Source organism: Rattus norvegicus, chromosome 2 (assembly GCF_021556685.1).
Source record: "Rattus norvegicus strain SHRSP/BbbUtx chromosome 2, alternate assembly SHRSP_T2T, whole genome shotgun sequence".
NCBI lineage: Eukaryota > Metazoa > Chordata > Mammalia > Rodentia > Muridae > Rattus > Rattus norvegicus.
This window is the reverse complement of record NC_141535.1, coordinates 24,975,599-24,993,947: the sequence shown is the minus strand read 5'-3', so window position 1 is coordinate 24,993,947 and position 18,349 is coordinate 24,975,599. Positions and strand designations below refer to the sequence as shown.

Genomic DNA, 18,349 nt, shown 5'->3' with positions numbered 1-18,349 from the left:
CTCTCAACATCAATGGCCTCAACTCCCCAATAAAAAGACATAGATTAACAAACTGGATACGCAATGAGGACCCTGCATTCTGCTGCCTACAGGAAACACACCTCAGAGACAAAGACAGACACTACCTCAGAGTGAAAGGCTGGAAAACAACTTTCCAAGCAAATGGTCGGAAGAAGCAAGCTGGAGTAGCCATTCTAATATCAAATAAAATCAATTTTCAACTAAAAGTCATCAAAAAAGATAAGGAAGGACACTTCATATTCATCAAAGGAAAAATCCACCAAGATGAACTCTCAATCCTAAATATCTATGCCCCAAATACAAGGGCACCTACATACGTAAAAGGAACCTTACTAAAGCTCAAAATACACATTGCACCTCACACAATAATAGTAGGAGATTTCAACACCCCACTCTCATCAATGGACAGATCATGGAAACAGAAATTAAACAGAGACGTAGACAGACTAAGAGAAGTCATGAACCAAATGGACTTAACAGATATTTATAGAACATTCTATCCTAAAGCAAAAGGATATACCTTCTTCTCAGCTCGTCGTGGTACTTTCTCCAAAATTGACCATATAATTGGTCAAAAAACGGGCCTCAACAGGTACAGAAAGATAGAAATAATCCCATGTGTGCTATCAGACCACCACGGCCTAAAGCTGGTCTTCAATAACAATAATGGAAGAACGCCCACATATACGTGGAAGTTGAACAATGCTCTACTCAATGATAACCTGGTCAAGGAAGAAATAAAGAAAGAAATTAAAGACTCTTTAGAATTTAATGAAAATGAAGGTACAACATACCCAAACTTATGGGACACAATGAAAGCTGTGCTAAGAGGAAAACTCATAGCTCTGAGTGCCTGCAGAAAGAAACAGGAAAGAGCATATGTCACCAGCTTGACAGCACACCTAAAAGCTCTAGAACAAAAAGAAGCAAATACACCCAGGAGGAGTAGAAGGCAGGAAATAATCAAACTCAGAGCTGAAATCAACCAAGTAGAAACAAAAAGGACCATAGAAAGAATCAACAGAACCAAAAGTTGGTTCGTTGAGAAAATCAACAAGATAGATAAACCCTTAGCCAGACTAACGAGAGGACACAGAGAGTGTGTCCAAATTAACAAAATCAGAAATGAAAAGGGAGACATAACTACAGATTCAGAGGAAATTCAAAAAAATCATCAGATCTTACTATAAAAGCCTATATTCAACAAAACTTGAAAATCTGCAGGAAATGGACAATTTCCTAGACAGATACCAGGTACCGAAGTTAAATCAGGAACAGATAAACCAGTTAAACAACCCCATAACTCCTAAGGAAATAGAAGCAGTCATTAAAGGTCTCCCAACCAAAAAGAGCCCAGGGCCAGACGGGTTTAGTGCAGAATTCTATCAGACCTTCATAGAAGACCTCATACCAATATTATCCAAACTATTCCACAAAATTGAAACAGATGGAGCACTACCAAATTCCTTCTATGAAGCCACAATTACTCTTATATCTAAAACACACAAAGACCCAACAAAGAAAGAGAACTTCAGACCAATTTCCCTTATGAATATCGACGCAAAAATACTCAATAAAATTCTGGCAAACCGAATCCAAGAGCACATCAAAACAATCATCCACCATGATCAAGTAGGCTTCATCCCAGGCATGCAGGGATGGTTTAATATACGGAAAACCATCAACGTGATCCATTATATAAACAAACTGAAAGAACAAAACTACATGATCATTTCATTAGATGCTGAGAAAGCATTTGACAAAATTCAACACCCCTTCATGATAAAAGTCCTGGAAAGAATAGGAATTCAAGGCCCATACCTAAACATAGTAAAAGCCATATACAGCAAACCAGTTTTTAACATTAAACTAAATGGAGAGAAACTTGAAGCAATCCCACTAAAATCAGGGACTAGACAAGGCTGCCCACTCTCTCTACTTATTCAATATGGTTCTTGAAGTTCTAGCTAGAGCAATCAGACAACAAAAGGAGGTCAAGGGGATACAGATTGGTAAAGAAGAAGTCAAAATATCACTATTTGCAGATGATATGATAGTATATTTACGTGATCCCAAAAGTTCCACCAGAGAACTACTAAAGCTGATAAACAACTTCAGCAAAGTGGCTGGGTATAAAATTAACTCAAATAAATCAGTAGCCTTCCTCTACACAAAAGAGAAACAAGCCAAGAAAGAAATTAGGGAAACGACACCCTTCATAATAGACCCAAATAATATAAAGTACCTCGGTGTGACTTTAACCATGCAAGTAAAAGATCTGTACAATAAGAACTTCAAGACTCTGAAGAAAGAAATTAAAGAAAACCTCAGAAGATGGAAAGATCTCCCATGCTCATGGATTGGCAGGATTAATATAGCAAAAATGGCCATTTTACCAAAAGCGATCTACAGATTCAATGCAATCCCTATCAAAATACCAATCCATTTCTTCAAAGAGTTAGACAGAACAATTTGCAAATTCATCTGGAATAACAAAAAACCCAGGATAGCTAAAACTATCCTCAACAATAAACGGACTTCAGGGGGAATCACTCTCCCTGAACTCAAGCAGTATTACAGAGCAATGGTGATAAAAACTGCATGGTATTGGTACAGAGACAGACAGATAGACCAATGGAACAGAATTGAAGACCCAGAAATGAACCCACACACCTCTGGGCACTTGATTTTTGACAAAGGAGCCAAAACCTTCCAATGGAAAAAAAGATAGCATTTTCAGCAAATGGTGCTGGTTCAACTGGAGGTCAACATGTAGAAGAATGCAGATCAATCCATGCTTATCACCCTGTGCAAAGCTTAAGTCCAAGTGGATCAAGGACCTCCACATCAAACCAGATACACTCAAACTAATAGAAGAAAAACTAGGGGGGGTTGGGGATTTAGCTCAGTGGTAGAGCGCTTGCCTAGGAAGCGCAAGGCCCTGGGTTCGGTCCCCACCTCCAAAAAAAAAAAGAACCAAAAAAAAAAAAAAAGAAGAAGAAAAACTAGGGCAGCATCTCGAACACATGGGCACTGGAAAAAATTTCCTGAACAAAACACCAATGGCTTATGCTCTAAGATCAAGAATCAACAAATGGGATCTCATAAAACTGCAAAGCTTCTGTAAGGCAAAGGACACTGTGGTTAGGACAAAACGGCTACCAACAGATTGGGAAAAGATCTTTACCAATCCTACAACAGATAGAGGCCTTATATCCAAAATATACAAAGAACTCAAGAAGTTAGACCGCAGGGAGACAAATAACCCTATTAAAAAATGGGGTTCAGAGCTAAACAAAGAATTCACAGCTGAGGAATGCCTAATGGCTGAGAAACATCTAAAGAAATGTTCAACATCTTTAGTCATAAGGGAAACAACCCTGAGATTTCACCTCACACCAGTGAGAATGGCTAAGATCAAAAACTCAGGTGACAGCAAATGCTGGCGAGGATGTGGAGAAAGAGGAACACTCCTCCATTGTTGGTGGGATTGCAGACTGGTACAACCATTCTGGAAATCAGTCTGGAGGTTCCTCAGAAAATTGGACATTGAACTGCCTGAGGATCCAGCTATACCTCTCTTGGGCATATACCCAAAAGATGCCCCAACATATAAAAAAGACATGTGCTCCACTATGTTCATTGCAGCCTTATTTATAATAGCCAGAAGCTGGAAAGAACCCAGATGCCCTTCAACAGAGGAATGGATACAGAACATGTGGTACATCTACACAATGGAATATTACTCAGCTATCAAAAACAATGACTTTATGAAGTTCGTAGGCAAATGGTTGGAACTGGAAAATATCATCCTGAGTGAGGTAACCCAATCACAGAAAAACACACATGGTATGCACTCATTGATAAGTGGCTATTAGCCCAAATGCTTGAATTACTCTAGATGCCTAGAACAAATGAAACTCAAGACGGATGATCAAAATGTGAATGCTTCACTCCTTCTTTAAAAGGGGAACAAGAATACCCTTGGCAGGGAATAGAGAGGCAAAGATTAAAACAGAGACAGAAAGAACACCCATTCAGAGCCTGCCCCACATGTGGCCCATACATATACAGCCACCCAATTAGACAAGATGGATGAAGCAAAGAAGTGCAGGCAGACAGGAGCCAGATGTAGATCTCTCCTGACAGACACACCCAGAATATGGCAAATACAGAGGCGAATGCCAGCAGCAAACCAGTGAACTGAGAACAGGACCCACGTTGAAGGAATCAGAGAAAGAACTGGAAGAGCTTGAAGGGTCTCGAGACCCCATATGAACAACAATGCCAAGCAACCAGAGCTTCCAGGGACTAAGCCACTACCTAAAGACTATACATGGACTGACCCTGGACTCTGACCTCATAGGTAGCAATGAATATCCTAGTAAGAGCACCAGTGGAAGGGGAAGCCCTGGGTCCTGCTAAGACTGAACCCCCAGTGAACGTGATTGTTGGGGGAGGGCGGTAATGGGGGGAGGATGGGGAGGGGAACACCCATAAAGATGGGATTGGGGGGGGTTAGGGGGATGTTGGCCCGTAAACCGGGAAAGGGAATAACACTCGAAATGTAAATAAGAAATACTCAAGTTAATAAAAGAAAAAAAAACATATGTAAAGTTTATCTGTCTGTGGTGGGCAAGAACTAAAATGTGCAAATGCCCCCTTTCACAAACGGGCTTTAAGCTTGTTTAAAATAGGTTATATTTTTAGGAGAATTCTCCAAGCCTTAGAGAGGTTGGGCATGGTGGTGTCTGGCTTTAGTTCCAGCTGCTGGAAAGGCTGAGGCAGACAAATCTCTTGAGCCCAGGTGATCAAGGCTGGCTTAAGTAACATCAGGCCCTATCCTGAGAGAAAACTGGGAGCACAATTACCAATGTAATCGCTGTTTGAAAGCCTCAGAGTTTCCTCCATTTGTCGCAATCATTGGACATTTTTATTGTAAATGGTAATGGGAATGGTTGTGTCTATAAATCCTAAAGTCCATTTCTAGTTATTTCATTGGTATAGAACCCTGAAGAAAATAAAAGTATTTTATAGTCTGTGCTACAAATAGAGACTCTTTCACAAAGATCATAACACTCTTATTTCAACCAACTTATGACGTTGTTCGACTACAAGTCTTAGTTTGAAAATTTGTAATTTGGTGAAATTGTCTCAACCTACAAATGCACTCTTTCTCCGCCTTTCTCTCCCTCCCTCCTTCCTTCCCTTTCTTCAATTTCCCTACCTCTTTTCCTTTTCCTCCTTTTCCTTTTCTTCCTGTCCTTCCTCTTTTGGCTAGGGATCAAACCCAGGGCCTTACATGTCTTACACATATTTTAAAAATTAATTCTTTCACATTATCTAATTGTTTTATAGCGGTCTTTCTGTAAATTTTGTAATTTAACAAATTAAAATTCTGGTTAGAAATCTTTAGTGTTGTGATGTTTCCCAATGATTTACAACTTAAACCAGGCAGATTATAAAGTATGTTGCCTACCTGTGGGGCTTGAGAGACTATGGCTCAGTACTTAAGAGCATTCGCTGGTCTTGCAGGGAGCCTGGGTTCAGTTCCCAGCACACACCCAGGTTCTCTTCCCAGCATACACCTGAGTTCTTTTCCCAGCACAAATATTAGGCAATTTACAACCACCTATAACTCGAATGCCAGGGCATCCAATGTCATTTTCTGGTCTCTATATATACCTACACACTAGTAGAACACATACATGCACCCAGGCGCTTACCCATATATGTACCTTGGCACACGTGCATATGCATTAAAAAAGAACAGACAGTACTTCTTTATTTAGACTTGGATTTTCTTTATTTCTGTTTGGGAAGGCATTATATAGTAAAAACTGAAGTATTAAAAATGAAAGACAGAACTATGGTCTAGCCATTATTTTTTTATATATTATTTTTGCATTTCAATACACCCACTATTATAAACCTTGAGAATACAAATCTAAATTATGTTTTGGCCACTGAAGAATTTTGGTAATAAGGGTTCATAGAGGTGTCAGGTTTTGTTTTTCAAGGTCAGGGATCCATTTCTAACAACCTGTGCTTAGAAATGGAGAGAGAGCTAGGGCAGTTAGATAGCTCAGTGGATAAGGGTGCTTGCCACTAACCCCAATGATCTGAGTTTGATTCCTGGGGTCACATGATGGAAGAAGAGAACAAACTCCTGAAAGTTGTCCTCTGGCTTCTATATGCATATAGGGGTATGTGTAGCACCCCTCAATAAAGAAATGTATCAGAAATAAGAAGATAGTCTACTTCTCAAGTCACTCAGTTTTCAGAAAGGCCTTTCAAATCTCCAGCTTTAAGTCACACAGCTAGAGACCAGGCCTGGAGCCTGTTCCATAATCCAATTTATCTTGCCCATTTTTCTTGGCATCATGATAGTACTTAGTTGACACAGTACCTCACACATGTTTTCAGCAACACTTGCTTAGTTGTCCCTCTGCTCAGTGGTACTGACTACTGCAGGTGTTAACAGTATATGTTCTTATTGTACTTGGTCCCACCAAGCAACTGAGAATGTTGTTGGAAAATAAAAAATGAAACCAAAAGTTGAAATAATAACATCAAGAAGTGAATGTATTTGGTGATCTTGGTGATCTCCCTCATTAGACCAGTGAGACTAGAGATCCTGGAGCAACACAGAAGAATTCAGGCTCCTATGGGCTTCAAACTAAAGACAGTTCAGTTGTTATAATGTTGGAGAAAAGTGACAATGGTGACTAAATTTACAGTCTGTTCCATCAGTGGCTCTGAGGTTGACCAGATGTCTCTTTCTAAAGAAATCAATGAGGATGTTGGGGATGGGTGAAAGCCACCACAGAGATCAACTGTTATTTATCTTCAACTACATTTGTCTCTATCTGGAGTAGTAGAAGAGAAAGACAGGCACTTTTATTGAATTTAACAAACATGGAAGTCCAAGATGATGACCTAAGCCACTGAACTTGGCATTTTTCTTTCTACACATTTCAGTAGGCTAAGAGCCCATTCTTCCTCAGTCAAGGAGAGTTTCTCTGTGCCAATATTTATATGATAGTAAATTGAGTGAAATGTGAATTTTTCTTCACTCAATGCATACTTTCATAGACCAAGCTCACTTTTGGTCTTTCTGAAAGAAATGAATAATAAAGATAAAGAGAAACCCTTAGCATCACAGAGATCTTTCCTAAGCAGCCTTACACAAGACTGTAGAAGAGTGTTTTTATTTATTTATTTATTTATTTATTTATTTATTTATTTATTTATTTATTTATTTAATGTATGTAAGTTCACTGTAGCTCTCTTCAGACACACCAGAAGAGGGAATCAGATCCCATTACAGAAGGTCATGAGCCACCATGTGGTTGCTGGGAATTGAGCTCAGGACCTTTGAAAGAGCAGTCAGTGATCTTAACCACTGAGCCATCTCTCTAGCCCTCTGTAGAATAATTTTAATTCCACAACATGGCTACTCTAGCAAGGGATCACATCTAAAGATCTAGATCTGTGTGATCCTAATAGAATATAGACATGCCTTAGTACACACCTTTAAGTCCACTTGCTGGAATATAGACATGACTTTATATACATGTTTTATTCCAAACAATGATATCTAATTGAGGGGCAGGCAGAATGATGAATCACAGAAAGATTTGGAATAATCCAGAATTAGGATACGCCCAACTCTCATGGGAACAGTCAGGACAAAGAGGCTACTTAAGACCAGCACAGGGAGAGACTCCAGTGCCTAAGAGGGCCAAGGGCTTCACCATGTTTCAGAGCATGGCTATGGTACTGTTATGACAAACACTTGGAAATTGCCTTTGTTGAAACTGGCTCCTCGTTTGGGTTCACAACATAACTAAAAGTGCGATACACAGCAACCCTCCTTGCCTTCATCATTATCTATTTCTTGGGGTCAGACCCCCACTCAGTTCTGCACATGGGTACGCTAATATCGAATGAGGACCCTTGAGGACGCCTAACCTATCTCACCCCCTCCAGAGTGGAAGACACAAAGATAAGAGCTATAGAAGGAGCTCAACTGTTAACGTTTCAATGTCCTATTCCCAACCCTCCTGAAAATGCTATCATTGTTCTAAACCTGAAATCATCATGGATTCCAGGAGCAAGAGAGCCTAGCAGAAGGACCACTGTCTCAGTCACTATTCTATTGCTGTGAAAGGTTACCATGATTAAGGCAACTCATAAAGGGTCAGAGTGCTCTTATTTTGATGTAAGACCTCATCTCTGTTTTCATTTCCTCCTCCTTGTAACTACTTGTAAAATAAAATGAAATCTGTCTTTTAGTATTTGCTATGCTGATGAAGCTGAGCGATTTCCCCTTTACCTACATTGACTCTGATGACTTTAACCTTCGGATATCTCAAAATATAACCCAGCTGGCAGCTACGTTCAAATGTGTTTCTGGCTCCCCTACAGTCTCAGGAGCTTAGTCCATTATCTTCATGGCAGGGAGTATGAAGGCAGGCAGATAGAGTGCTGAAGTAGCTGAGAGCTACTTCTTGACCTAGGGGCAGAGAGGGGTTGAATTTGGTGTGGGTGTTTGAAACTTCAAAGCCCACTCCCAGTGACGTGCTCCTCCAAACAAGGTCACACCTACTTTAGCTAAGATCACATCTCTTAATCCTTCTAATCACTTCAGATAATTCTACTTCCCAGTGACTAATCATTCAAATGTATGAGCCATTCTTATTTGAACCACCATAACCAACCTTGATTATGTCACTCCTAAGGAGGAGCAATTGCTTCATGGAAACAGGCGTTTCCTTGCTGATGAGGACTTTTCCAGGGGCCACGTCATAGAATGCAACCAAGATAATGGCCAAGCAGATTTGACCAAGGCTTTTTAAGATTTGTTCTTATTCTTGCTCCCTGGCCTAATTCTTCTGTTTAAACCCTTAATTCATATCAGTATCATGAAGATAGACAAAAACACTTAACTATCATCTTTGCGGAATGGCCATTTAATCCATTTAATCAAAATCCTTCCTGGTCTTCTCACCCTTACATTCATTGAAGACAGTGGTCAGACCTGAAATGTTGGAATCCCTGTGTTTAGCCTCTGCCTAAGACTTCAGTTACTTTGTAATGGGTCAGTAGGCCCACATATGTTCAGATAAGCCAGGCCCAAGGGATTCGTGCAGGCAACCATTTCCTTTTCCTCTAGGCTGTGACCTAGAGGCCCAGCAGCCTGACAGAATAGGTGAGGGCCACAGTGCTGTATGTTCCTTTCAGATCTTGATTACCCTTCCCTGGAGGGGCCAGTGGCTTCGGAGAAGACTGGCATTACCTGTATGTTATCTAAACTTTGGCTTAGATAGACTGAGAAATGGAAGTACCATGTGTAGTACCTGAAAACTCACATTATCATCCAGATATAAATTTGTAATGAGGACCTACATTTCAACACCTCTGGTGGATGTCTGAAGCCATGGCTGCAGTGAACTCCAAAGAGTGTGCTTTCTCCAGTGCAGAGGTAACTATAATGCTTGCACAGTAGGCCCAGGGTGAGACTGATCACAGACCTTAGCAAACTCAGCAAATTATTTTTTTTCCTTGTCAACACTTTCACTAGCTTCTCTTTGGCATTTCAAGTCGCCGTCCTTTCTACTTCTGTACTTTGCTGAATTAATTAATAATAAGTCACCAAGCACTCTGGAGACACAACAGTCTATCTGACAATCCAAGGGCTCCTGAGTAACCAGTAGGTAGGCGGGTTGTATATGGGGGTCTGAGCCTGGACCATGACTCACATCCTGGTGGGAGGCTGGACCATGCACGATGACCTCGCAGAGCTCAGAATGGCAAGCATTTTACCACAGGTGAATCACTTCTTTATGGATTTTTTTCATTTAGTGTTTTCAGACTATTGTGGGTATCTGGAACCTCAGAGACAAAGCTGTGGACCAGGGGACAATGGTATGACAATGTGCATAAAGAAGCTTGAGTTTTAAAGAAGCCTCCCTTACATCTTAAAGAAATCTTACAATTTATTTTTCATCTTAACTTGAACATCATTATTTACCTGAGAACCATTTATTTCCTATGGATAAACAATATCATGTAGGTGTGTGTATAGTTTTTAGAAAGGATTAAATAGCTAGAGTGGTGACGTATTTTTAATCCCAGCACTCATGATGCAGGGGCAGGATGATCTCATGAGTTTGAGGCCAGCCTGGCCAACATAGAACAATAGTTCTCAACCTTCCTAATGCTGTTTGATAGCTTACAGTATCTTTTCCCTTAAAGTCATGGTTGGTTAAAATTCTGTGACTATATAGTAATGCAACTGATCACTGTAGACGGCTGTCTAAACCAAGGGTATTAGTTATGCTTTGTATTTCTTCACTGACTATGGGATTTGCGTGTGTGTGTGTGTGTGTGTGTGTGTGTGTGTGTGTGTGTGTGTGTGTTGAGGTAGTAGGTGTGGGTGTGCGTGCATGCACACACCACAGTTGTAGATTCAGAGAAGAAGTGGTCTAGGTTGGCAAGGATGAGGCACATCAGTGGACAGCTCTACAGGCCCATGAGAGAAGAAGGTTCCCAGAACTATTGGCACCTAGAGGAGGGAGTGAATCTTTTGGATCAGAGGCATCAAGGATAAATTCTATGAGGAGAGCTGACATTTCAGTTATATGTGTCAAGAAAGTTCAGTAAGAAGAAAGAAAATTCCATGACTTGTACATGTTCGATTTCAGGATGTGAACGAGACCATAGAGCTATTAGTTTGTCCTTTTCCTGTAATCAGGATTTTGAAGTGTCTCTTTGAAATTGCTGGAGAGGAATATTGCTCACAGCGTACTACCGGGGGGTCTGCTGCTAATGTTGACACCCATGGTGTACCAGGTCTGAGATGTAGCTCTTAGAGAGGCCTGATGACACACAGAAAATGAACATCCTTCCTTCCTTTCTTTCCTCCTTCCTTCCTTCCTTCTTTCCTTCCTTCCTTCTTTTCTAGCAGTGCTGGGGATTGAATTATTTAGCAAATCAAGCATTCTACCACTACATTATATCACTAGCCCTTAGATCTCCCTCCTCTTCCTCTCCCTGTCCATACATCCATCCACCCACCCATCTATCTATCTATCTATCTATCTATCTATCTATCTATCTATCTATCTATCTATCTATCCATCCATCCATCTATCTATCCATCCATCCATCTATCCATCCATCTATCTGGCCTGTGTAGCTCAGGCTGGCCTTGAACTCATTACACAGCCCATGTTGGCCTCAAATTCAAGATCTTCCTACCTCAGCCTTTGAGCACTGTGACTATAGACTCAGACCATCTGCACGTAGGCACATGCAGAGGCAGTGTTTGATCTAAGCTAACTTTGGGAAGTGGAAGCTGCACTTCCCTGCTCTTCACATCATTTCTGTGCCTGTACCATGCTTTAACCTTTGTACATACTCCGCTAATGGGATTGCCTGGCTGTCTTTAAAGGTGCTGTTTAATTGGGCTCCCCAGCAGCAACAGTCGAGGAGGCACCATACAATCCTTAGCTAGACCAGGTCAGGGCACTGAGTGCTTCTCCTCGCTTGGGCATTGACTTTAGACAGAGCCAAATAATCACCAACCCTTAGAAGATTGTTCTTCGAGCCACTAACTTGTTCTTTAACTGCCTATCCATTCCCTTTCTCTTAAAAATATATTAGATCTAAGGTTAAATCCAATGCTGCTCCTGCTCGGAGGCCTTTCATCAGATTTCTCCCCTGAGTTTATGGCATTCCATCCTCTGCCTGTGACAGAGTTCAAGATCCAGGCACAGCTGTTCTTTGCAGGATGCAGGACTGTCCATGGGGAAGTGTAATGGGTTTTTTCCCCAGGATGATCCAGAGTCCTCAGTCCTCAATGGCATGCACAGAGAACCTGAGGAGTAATTGAGTCAATATTTTGTTTTTCTGTTTGGTAAAATTAGACTCAAGTCCATCTCCAATACTGGAGGTTAATAAGATCTTTGAACTGATGGTTTTAGTTTAAAAAAAAAAGATGGCTGTCAATTGGATGAGATGTGCCATGGTGGGAGGTGGATGACAGAGCTGGTTTTGTCTCTCTTCTAGAGCAGCTTTGCTGGGCCCCAAGGTAGGGTCCTGGCTATGTCCAGCACACTTTCTGACTGTTCTAATATCACACAGTGTTCTACAGTCATATTTTCCTCCCAGACAGTCTGTGCTGGTAATTAGTATCATGGCCTCAGAGGGCCCAGTGTGAAGGAAAAGCTGCCCCATTACAGGCTGAAACTGAAAGCACACGGACAGGCACCTGCTGTGCCTCAGTCCCTGGTGGTTCTGTCTTATGCTTCTCTACCCGCTACTGTGGCTTTCCTAAGTGGAGCCCACCATGGCTTCCTTTGGGTATAGCCAGGTGTTAAAGCATTGTCTTTAGGGATGGCCCCTTGGGTTCCACAGCAGTGGATGCCCATGCAGAAGCAGGAAATGCTTCTAAATCTCACAGTGAACCTGGATCCTGTGATCATCCTTTGGGGTCCTTGGCATCATGCAGGATTTGGACCTCTTTGTGCAACAGGTGCTGGTATGTCTGGTCTGATCTAGCTGGTTCCCAGGCAAGCTCAGTTAGCACACTAAGATGTGGCCAATTTCTAGGAGAAAGTGCTCACCAGCCTTTTCGAAAGCGCTCACCAGCCTTTTCCTTTTCTTTTGTTGGGAGTGCGCTCTCCAAATGAGTGTTTTTCTTTCAACATCCTGACTTGCAGCTCCCAGGCTTTGAGAGTCTAAACTGGCCAGACATCAACTTGGAAAGAAAACACCAGAACTTGTGTTAGTCACCTGCTGGGAGCCCCCTCACAAGTCTGAAGCCAGGAGAATGGTCTGCTCTCATTCCGAAGGAGATGTAGGATGGACCTCAGCACACATAGTTTCCTGGGGAAAAAATCTCAAATTGCCTAAAATCTGGTGGCTTCCCATGTCCCCTCTCTATGACCTTAAGTGGGTAAGGGTCAAACAAAGTTTTGATTGTCTCCCTTCTGGGTTGGACAGGTTGTTCTGTGCCGCACCTGGTCATATTGGTCTGGTTTCTGCTTGCTGTTCTGAGGCAGCAGCTGAACCTAAGTTAAAGACATCACATCATAGCATTCAAGAATATTGGGAAGTCATTATTGCATAATTCCCACGTTCCATTATGGACAACATCTGTTGCTTGGAGCTTTAGTGGCACCATGGAAAGGGCTTTGGAAGCATGTAACCTCTCAGGTGAGTTAGCATTGGAGGTCTCTGCCCCTCCAAGCTCGTTTATCTATTTGGTTAAGCAGCCTTTCTCTCTCCCTCCCGGCCTTTCTCCCTTTCTTCCACCATCTGTCCCTTTCATCCTTCTGTCTCATCCCTTCTTTCTTTTGCTTAAACTGATGTCCTATCTCCTGGTCATTGAAGGAGATACAATATTTTCTTCTTAAGTTTTCCTGATGGTCTTATAAGGGCTTCAAACTTGTGTCTGCACAATGAGGGCATTCTTTCTGAATATTTATTTTCAATTTTAGTTCTCTCTCTCTCTCTCTCTCTCTCTCTCTCTCTCTCCTCCCTCCATCCCTCTGTCCTCTCTCTGTGTGTATGTGTATAATTGCCTATGGAGATCAAAAGCATCAGATTCTTCTGGAACTGTAGTTTTGGACAGTTGTGAGCATTCATGGAAACCAAACTGAGGAGGAGTAGGCGGTCTTAACCACTAAAACTTTTCTCTAGCTTCTCCCTCACAGTGGTTGTTTGTCTTTTGCCAAACATTGGCAAAGGCAATGCTCCGTGTTCTAGCTTGGGTTTCTACATATACCCATATTAGAGTGTCTGATGTATAGTTTGGAATTCATGACCCCAAGTATGTCCCGTTACTCTCTCAATACCTCAACTGTGCAGGCAAATATCGTAGAAACGAGTAGCCAGGAGAACAGCGATAAAGGGGAGGGAAAAGGATGGGTTCGAAAGACAGGAAACACTCACAGCAGCTGCCACAATCAGCAGCATTGCCAGCGGGGTCGGTACAATCAGGAATCCAGGTCAGGAGGAAGCTCTGCAGCTAAGAGAATAGTTTGAAAGGCTACGTTTGCCTGAGGGCTTGAAGACCAGTTTTAAGGGCAGGTTGGGTTAGCTTTTTATCCTTCAAAGGATCCCTAACAGCATCAGCTCCATCTGTGGCTGTCAGTAAATGACAGATCAAAAAGCAAACCAGCTTATTGGAGCTCGAAAACCTTGGGGAAAGATGTTATGATTGGATGAGAGTAACTAGAAATTGGTAAATCCAAATCTCCGAATCTGTGTGTCTCCCTCCTTTGTTTTTGCTGCAATTTTGCTCATTAAAAAGAAAAAAACAAACAAACAGAAATAGAAATCCTACCCGAACATTGGCTGTTTTACAATTCAATTGCTTTGAGTTTATTTACAAGCCTGTAAGACCATCAGCACTAACCCCAGACCATTTTCATCCAAAAGAAAACACTGTAATAGTAAGTAGGCAATATGGTGCATTTGTCAAAATCCAACACCTACAGCACAAAGAGCTCCCCTAATGTGAACTAGGCCGATAAGAACAACACGCAATGCTATGCACATCCCCACATGGACAAGATGGGAAGCTCTTCTGCCTTCTGATAACGTTTTCAGTCAACTCTAAGCTGCTGGAGAAAGAAAGCCCACTAGTCAAGTAAACAAGCAAACAGTAAAATCTCTCTGCACCCTGGCAGTTCCCCTCCCCTGCCCTGCCCCTCATCCTCTGCAGACAGTTGTTTGCTCTCCCTCTCACGTGGTTCCTTTTTAGAAGCATGGATGTAATCTTTGTTTGCTAGTTTTGTTTTGTTTTGGGTAGTTAACCTTAGGAAAGTATAGAATGTTCATACACTAGAAATCATGATCATAACGTTCTTGTCTGCCTCTTCTACAAACGTCAGTGAAGTATAAAATGGCATAAAAATTAAAATGGTGTAGACAATCACAAAAACATCGATGGTTAAAAAGTGTACCGCAATACCTTCTGCTGTGCAAAACCAAAGTATTACATCTAGAAACTTCACCACCGGCAGAATAGCCAGGACTTGAAACTCTGTGGGACAGATCCTTGGGCAGCGTTTGAAGAATGGACTGAGATCAGAATCAGGCTCCAGGCTGGAACATCCCATCCCCGAGGGTGGGATGCCTTGGTGCGGTATTGTTGCTAATCTGCGGTAGCTGAGACTGCAGAGTGACAGGGAGGAACTCTGGCTGAGGAGCTCACTGCCTACGCCAGCAGCATTGGCAGCATTAACACAGGAAGGAAAATCTGCCCTGATCACTGGGTTCTGGGTTAGGATTTTATTTTTAATTAAAAACAAAAGGAAAACTTTTTTTTTTTTAAAAATAGGCATTGATCATGTTCTTCTCCTCTCCCAACTCCTCCCAGGACTCTCTACCTCTCTACCTACCCAACTTCATGTTCTCTGTTTCAACAAACAAACAAAACCCTAAGACGGAAATCAAAAAAGCCAATAAGACAAAACATGACCAAAACAAAACAAAACAAAACAAAACAAAAAACACCCCATGGAGTTTGTTCATGTTGGCCAGCTACCTTGGGCACAAGGCCTGCCCTGGCAAGTGCTTGACATACACAGTGACTCCTTATTAGAGAAAATGGATTGTCTCAGGAGTATCAGATGCAAAAGGTATTCTGGCTACGGGTGAGACTTTGGCTTCCCTCTTTCTTCTCAGTGCTGGGGCACCTTAACCTGTACAGCTTCCATTCATACTCCCATAGTCATCAACTCTGTTGTATCTAGAAGACACAATTGTCAAGGTTATTGGTTGCTCTCCACAACCTGATGGTAAGGCCCTGTTGATGAAGAAATGTCTTAGTCAGGGTTTCTATGGCTGCAGTGAAACACTGTGACCAAAAAGTAAGTTGGGGAGGAAAGGGACTGGAGTGACAAGCAGGTTAAAGATAGCCTGGCATGGGTGCTGGGAAGGGAATCAGACCTTCTTGCAAGAGCAATGAGAGATCTGAACCCCTGTGTTGGTTCTCTAGACCTCCAGAATGTAGCCCTTTGAGGCTGACTTCTTAGTGCTATGCGGTACTTTTGAGAAGCATTCAAGTTGCTGACTTTATCAAGAATTGTTCCTTTTTAACTGATGAGTAGTGTTCCCTTGGGAAGGTGCACCAGAATTTGTCTATTTACTCACTCATGAGAGGATATTTGCACTGTTTCCAGCTTGGGGTGATTATAAATAAAGTTCAAATGGAACAAATAATTTTAATCCTGATAAAACCATTTATTTCTTCCTTCCTTCCTTTCTTTCTTTCTTTCTTTCTTTCTTTCTTTCTTTCTTTCTTTCTTTCTTTTTGTTCTTCAATCCAACAAGAAATTAGATTACACTAATCAGAAAGAGATTCTGATTGTGTCTTACCACCAGGATAGCAATTCTATTTCTTGCCCATGATAAATATATTTGTCTGTGACATGGGGTATAAGCTGATGCTGCTTGCTATGGCTGCAGAAGAGGCAAAAGCAGCAGTTAGATGCAGTTATAATCATAGCATTTTCCAGAATGGAGTCTGGATATAGCACAGGTTAGGTAATAGAATCAGCTGGCTCAATGGAGTAGATTTCTGGTCCGTACTGCTTTAACACACACTCTGCAACAAAAACTTCTGGAACCGTCTTCATGTTAGTTTTAACTTTTTATTCTTCATTGGCAAACTGGTGCAATGTTCTTTTTGTTCTTAAATAAAAATATGCAGTGCAGTAGGGCTGTGGGCTGTGTGCTACTGAGGGGGTGTTAAAACGCTTGTTGTCACAGCCAGGGTGCAAAGACATTTCTGGCTGGACCAGGCATGCCATTACATTTTGAAATATGACTTACATCATGCTGGTAGATTTTGCAAGTTTATACCTCTCGTAGGCAAATACTGGGTTATTATGTTTCTGCTTTTGAAAAGTAAAAGCTATAACCCTTTTGTGCTTCTTTTTCTTTGCAGTATTACTTCACTGTCCTTTTTGGTCACGAAGGTCAGAAACCACTGGAGCTGCGCTGTGAGGAGGAGCAAGCAGGGAAAGAGTGGATGGAGGCCATTCACCAAGCCAGGTATGGGTCAGGTCCAGCTTTGGATGGGGCTCATCATGGCTGCCACTTCTGGAGGATCTAGTCACTGTGGTCTGACCTTGGTACTTCCTAGTATCATGTGTGAAGTGGCTGTTTGTACTTAACTATGGCTCTGTTACAGTTGAAGGCAAAGTACCAGACATAAACAATAACAGTTGCTGGCAGTAGACATGGATTTCTTCCTACATACTAAGCACTAAGTGCTTTTCAATTAGGAAATGTATTAAATGTGTGACCACCTCTCCCAGAAGTTTGCTACAGAGAGTTTACGCTTCCTGTTCTGCACATAGGGAAGGAGAGGCATGGAAGGTTAGTTCACATGCATAAGGTCACACAGCGAGGAGTGACAGAGCTGGTTATGTACCCAGTGGCTCCCCCCTTTGTAACTCCTGGCCCTCACCCCTACCTGTGCAGTTACATTGTTGAAAATGGTAGTTAACAAACCATTTTCTTATTTTCTTCTAAGTAATACCAGGACTGTAAACACCCCTCCATGTCTATTAGATAGGAGTGAGAAATCTGATGGTGGAGAGGGTGAGGCAGGCACACTTTTGTTCACTTGATTCAAGCCCAGTTCCTTTGTCTGTGTGTGCTTGCTGCTTTTGTACGTCTTCTCCCCAGCTGGGGATGCTGTCTAGTTACAGTTTCTACTGCTTCGTTTAAAAACTCTGACCAAAATGACCCAAGGAGGAAAGGGTTATTTATTTTATCTTATAGCTCAAATCTGTCATCAAGGAAATTCAGGGAAGGAACTCGAGGGAGGAACCTGGTGGCAGGAACCTGGTGGCAGGAACCTGGTGGCTGGAGCTGATGCAGAGACCATGGGGGACATTGCTTACCAGCTTGCCTACCATGGCTTGTTCAGCCTGCTCTCTTATCACTCTAAAGACCACTAATACTGAAGTGATACTACCTACAGTGACTTGGACCCTCCAACATTGCCCATCAATCAAGAAAACGTACTACACATTTGCCTATGGGTCAAACTTTTCCTCAGTAGAGCTCCCCTCTTCCCAGATGACTCTAGCTTGTGACAAGTTCACAGAAAACTGTTCTACACAGGTGTTTTCATTTCACCTTCATGCTTAGGTCCTCATCTCATCGTTCTGATATTTCAAAGCAAAACTCAGTCATGGAGCATCTTCTACTAGTGCATCCGACAAGCCTCCCCCTTTCCCACATATCTGTTGCCTCTCTCCCACTTCCCCTAAGCACTGGGATCGGTCGGTCATTCCTC

The 18,349-nt window shown here is 42.0% G+C and overlaps 1 protein-coding gene across 3 annotated transcripts in view; it reads left to right on the top strand.

Annotated features, from left to right (window-relative positions):
* The window catches only part of Rasgrf2 (RAS protein-specific guanine nucleotide-releasing factor 2), a 242,029-nt gene that overhangs the window by 50,358 nt on the left and 173,322 nt on the right, over positions 1-18,349 (top strand). For all 3 annotated transcript variants that reach the window (NM_053721.3, XM_087614308.1, XM_087614302.1), the window contains 1 exon segment: positions 16,988-17,094. In NM_053721.3, the coding sequence (NP_446173.2) occupies positions 16,988-17,094 (107 nt within the window).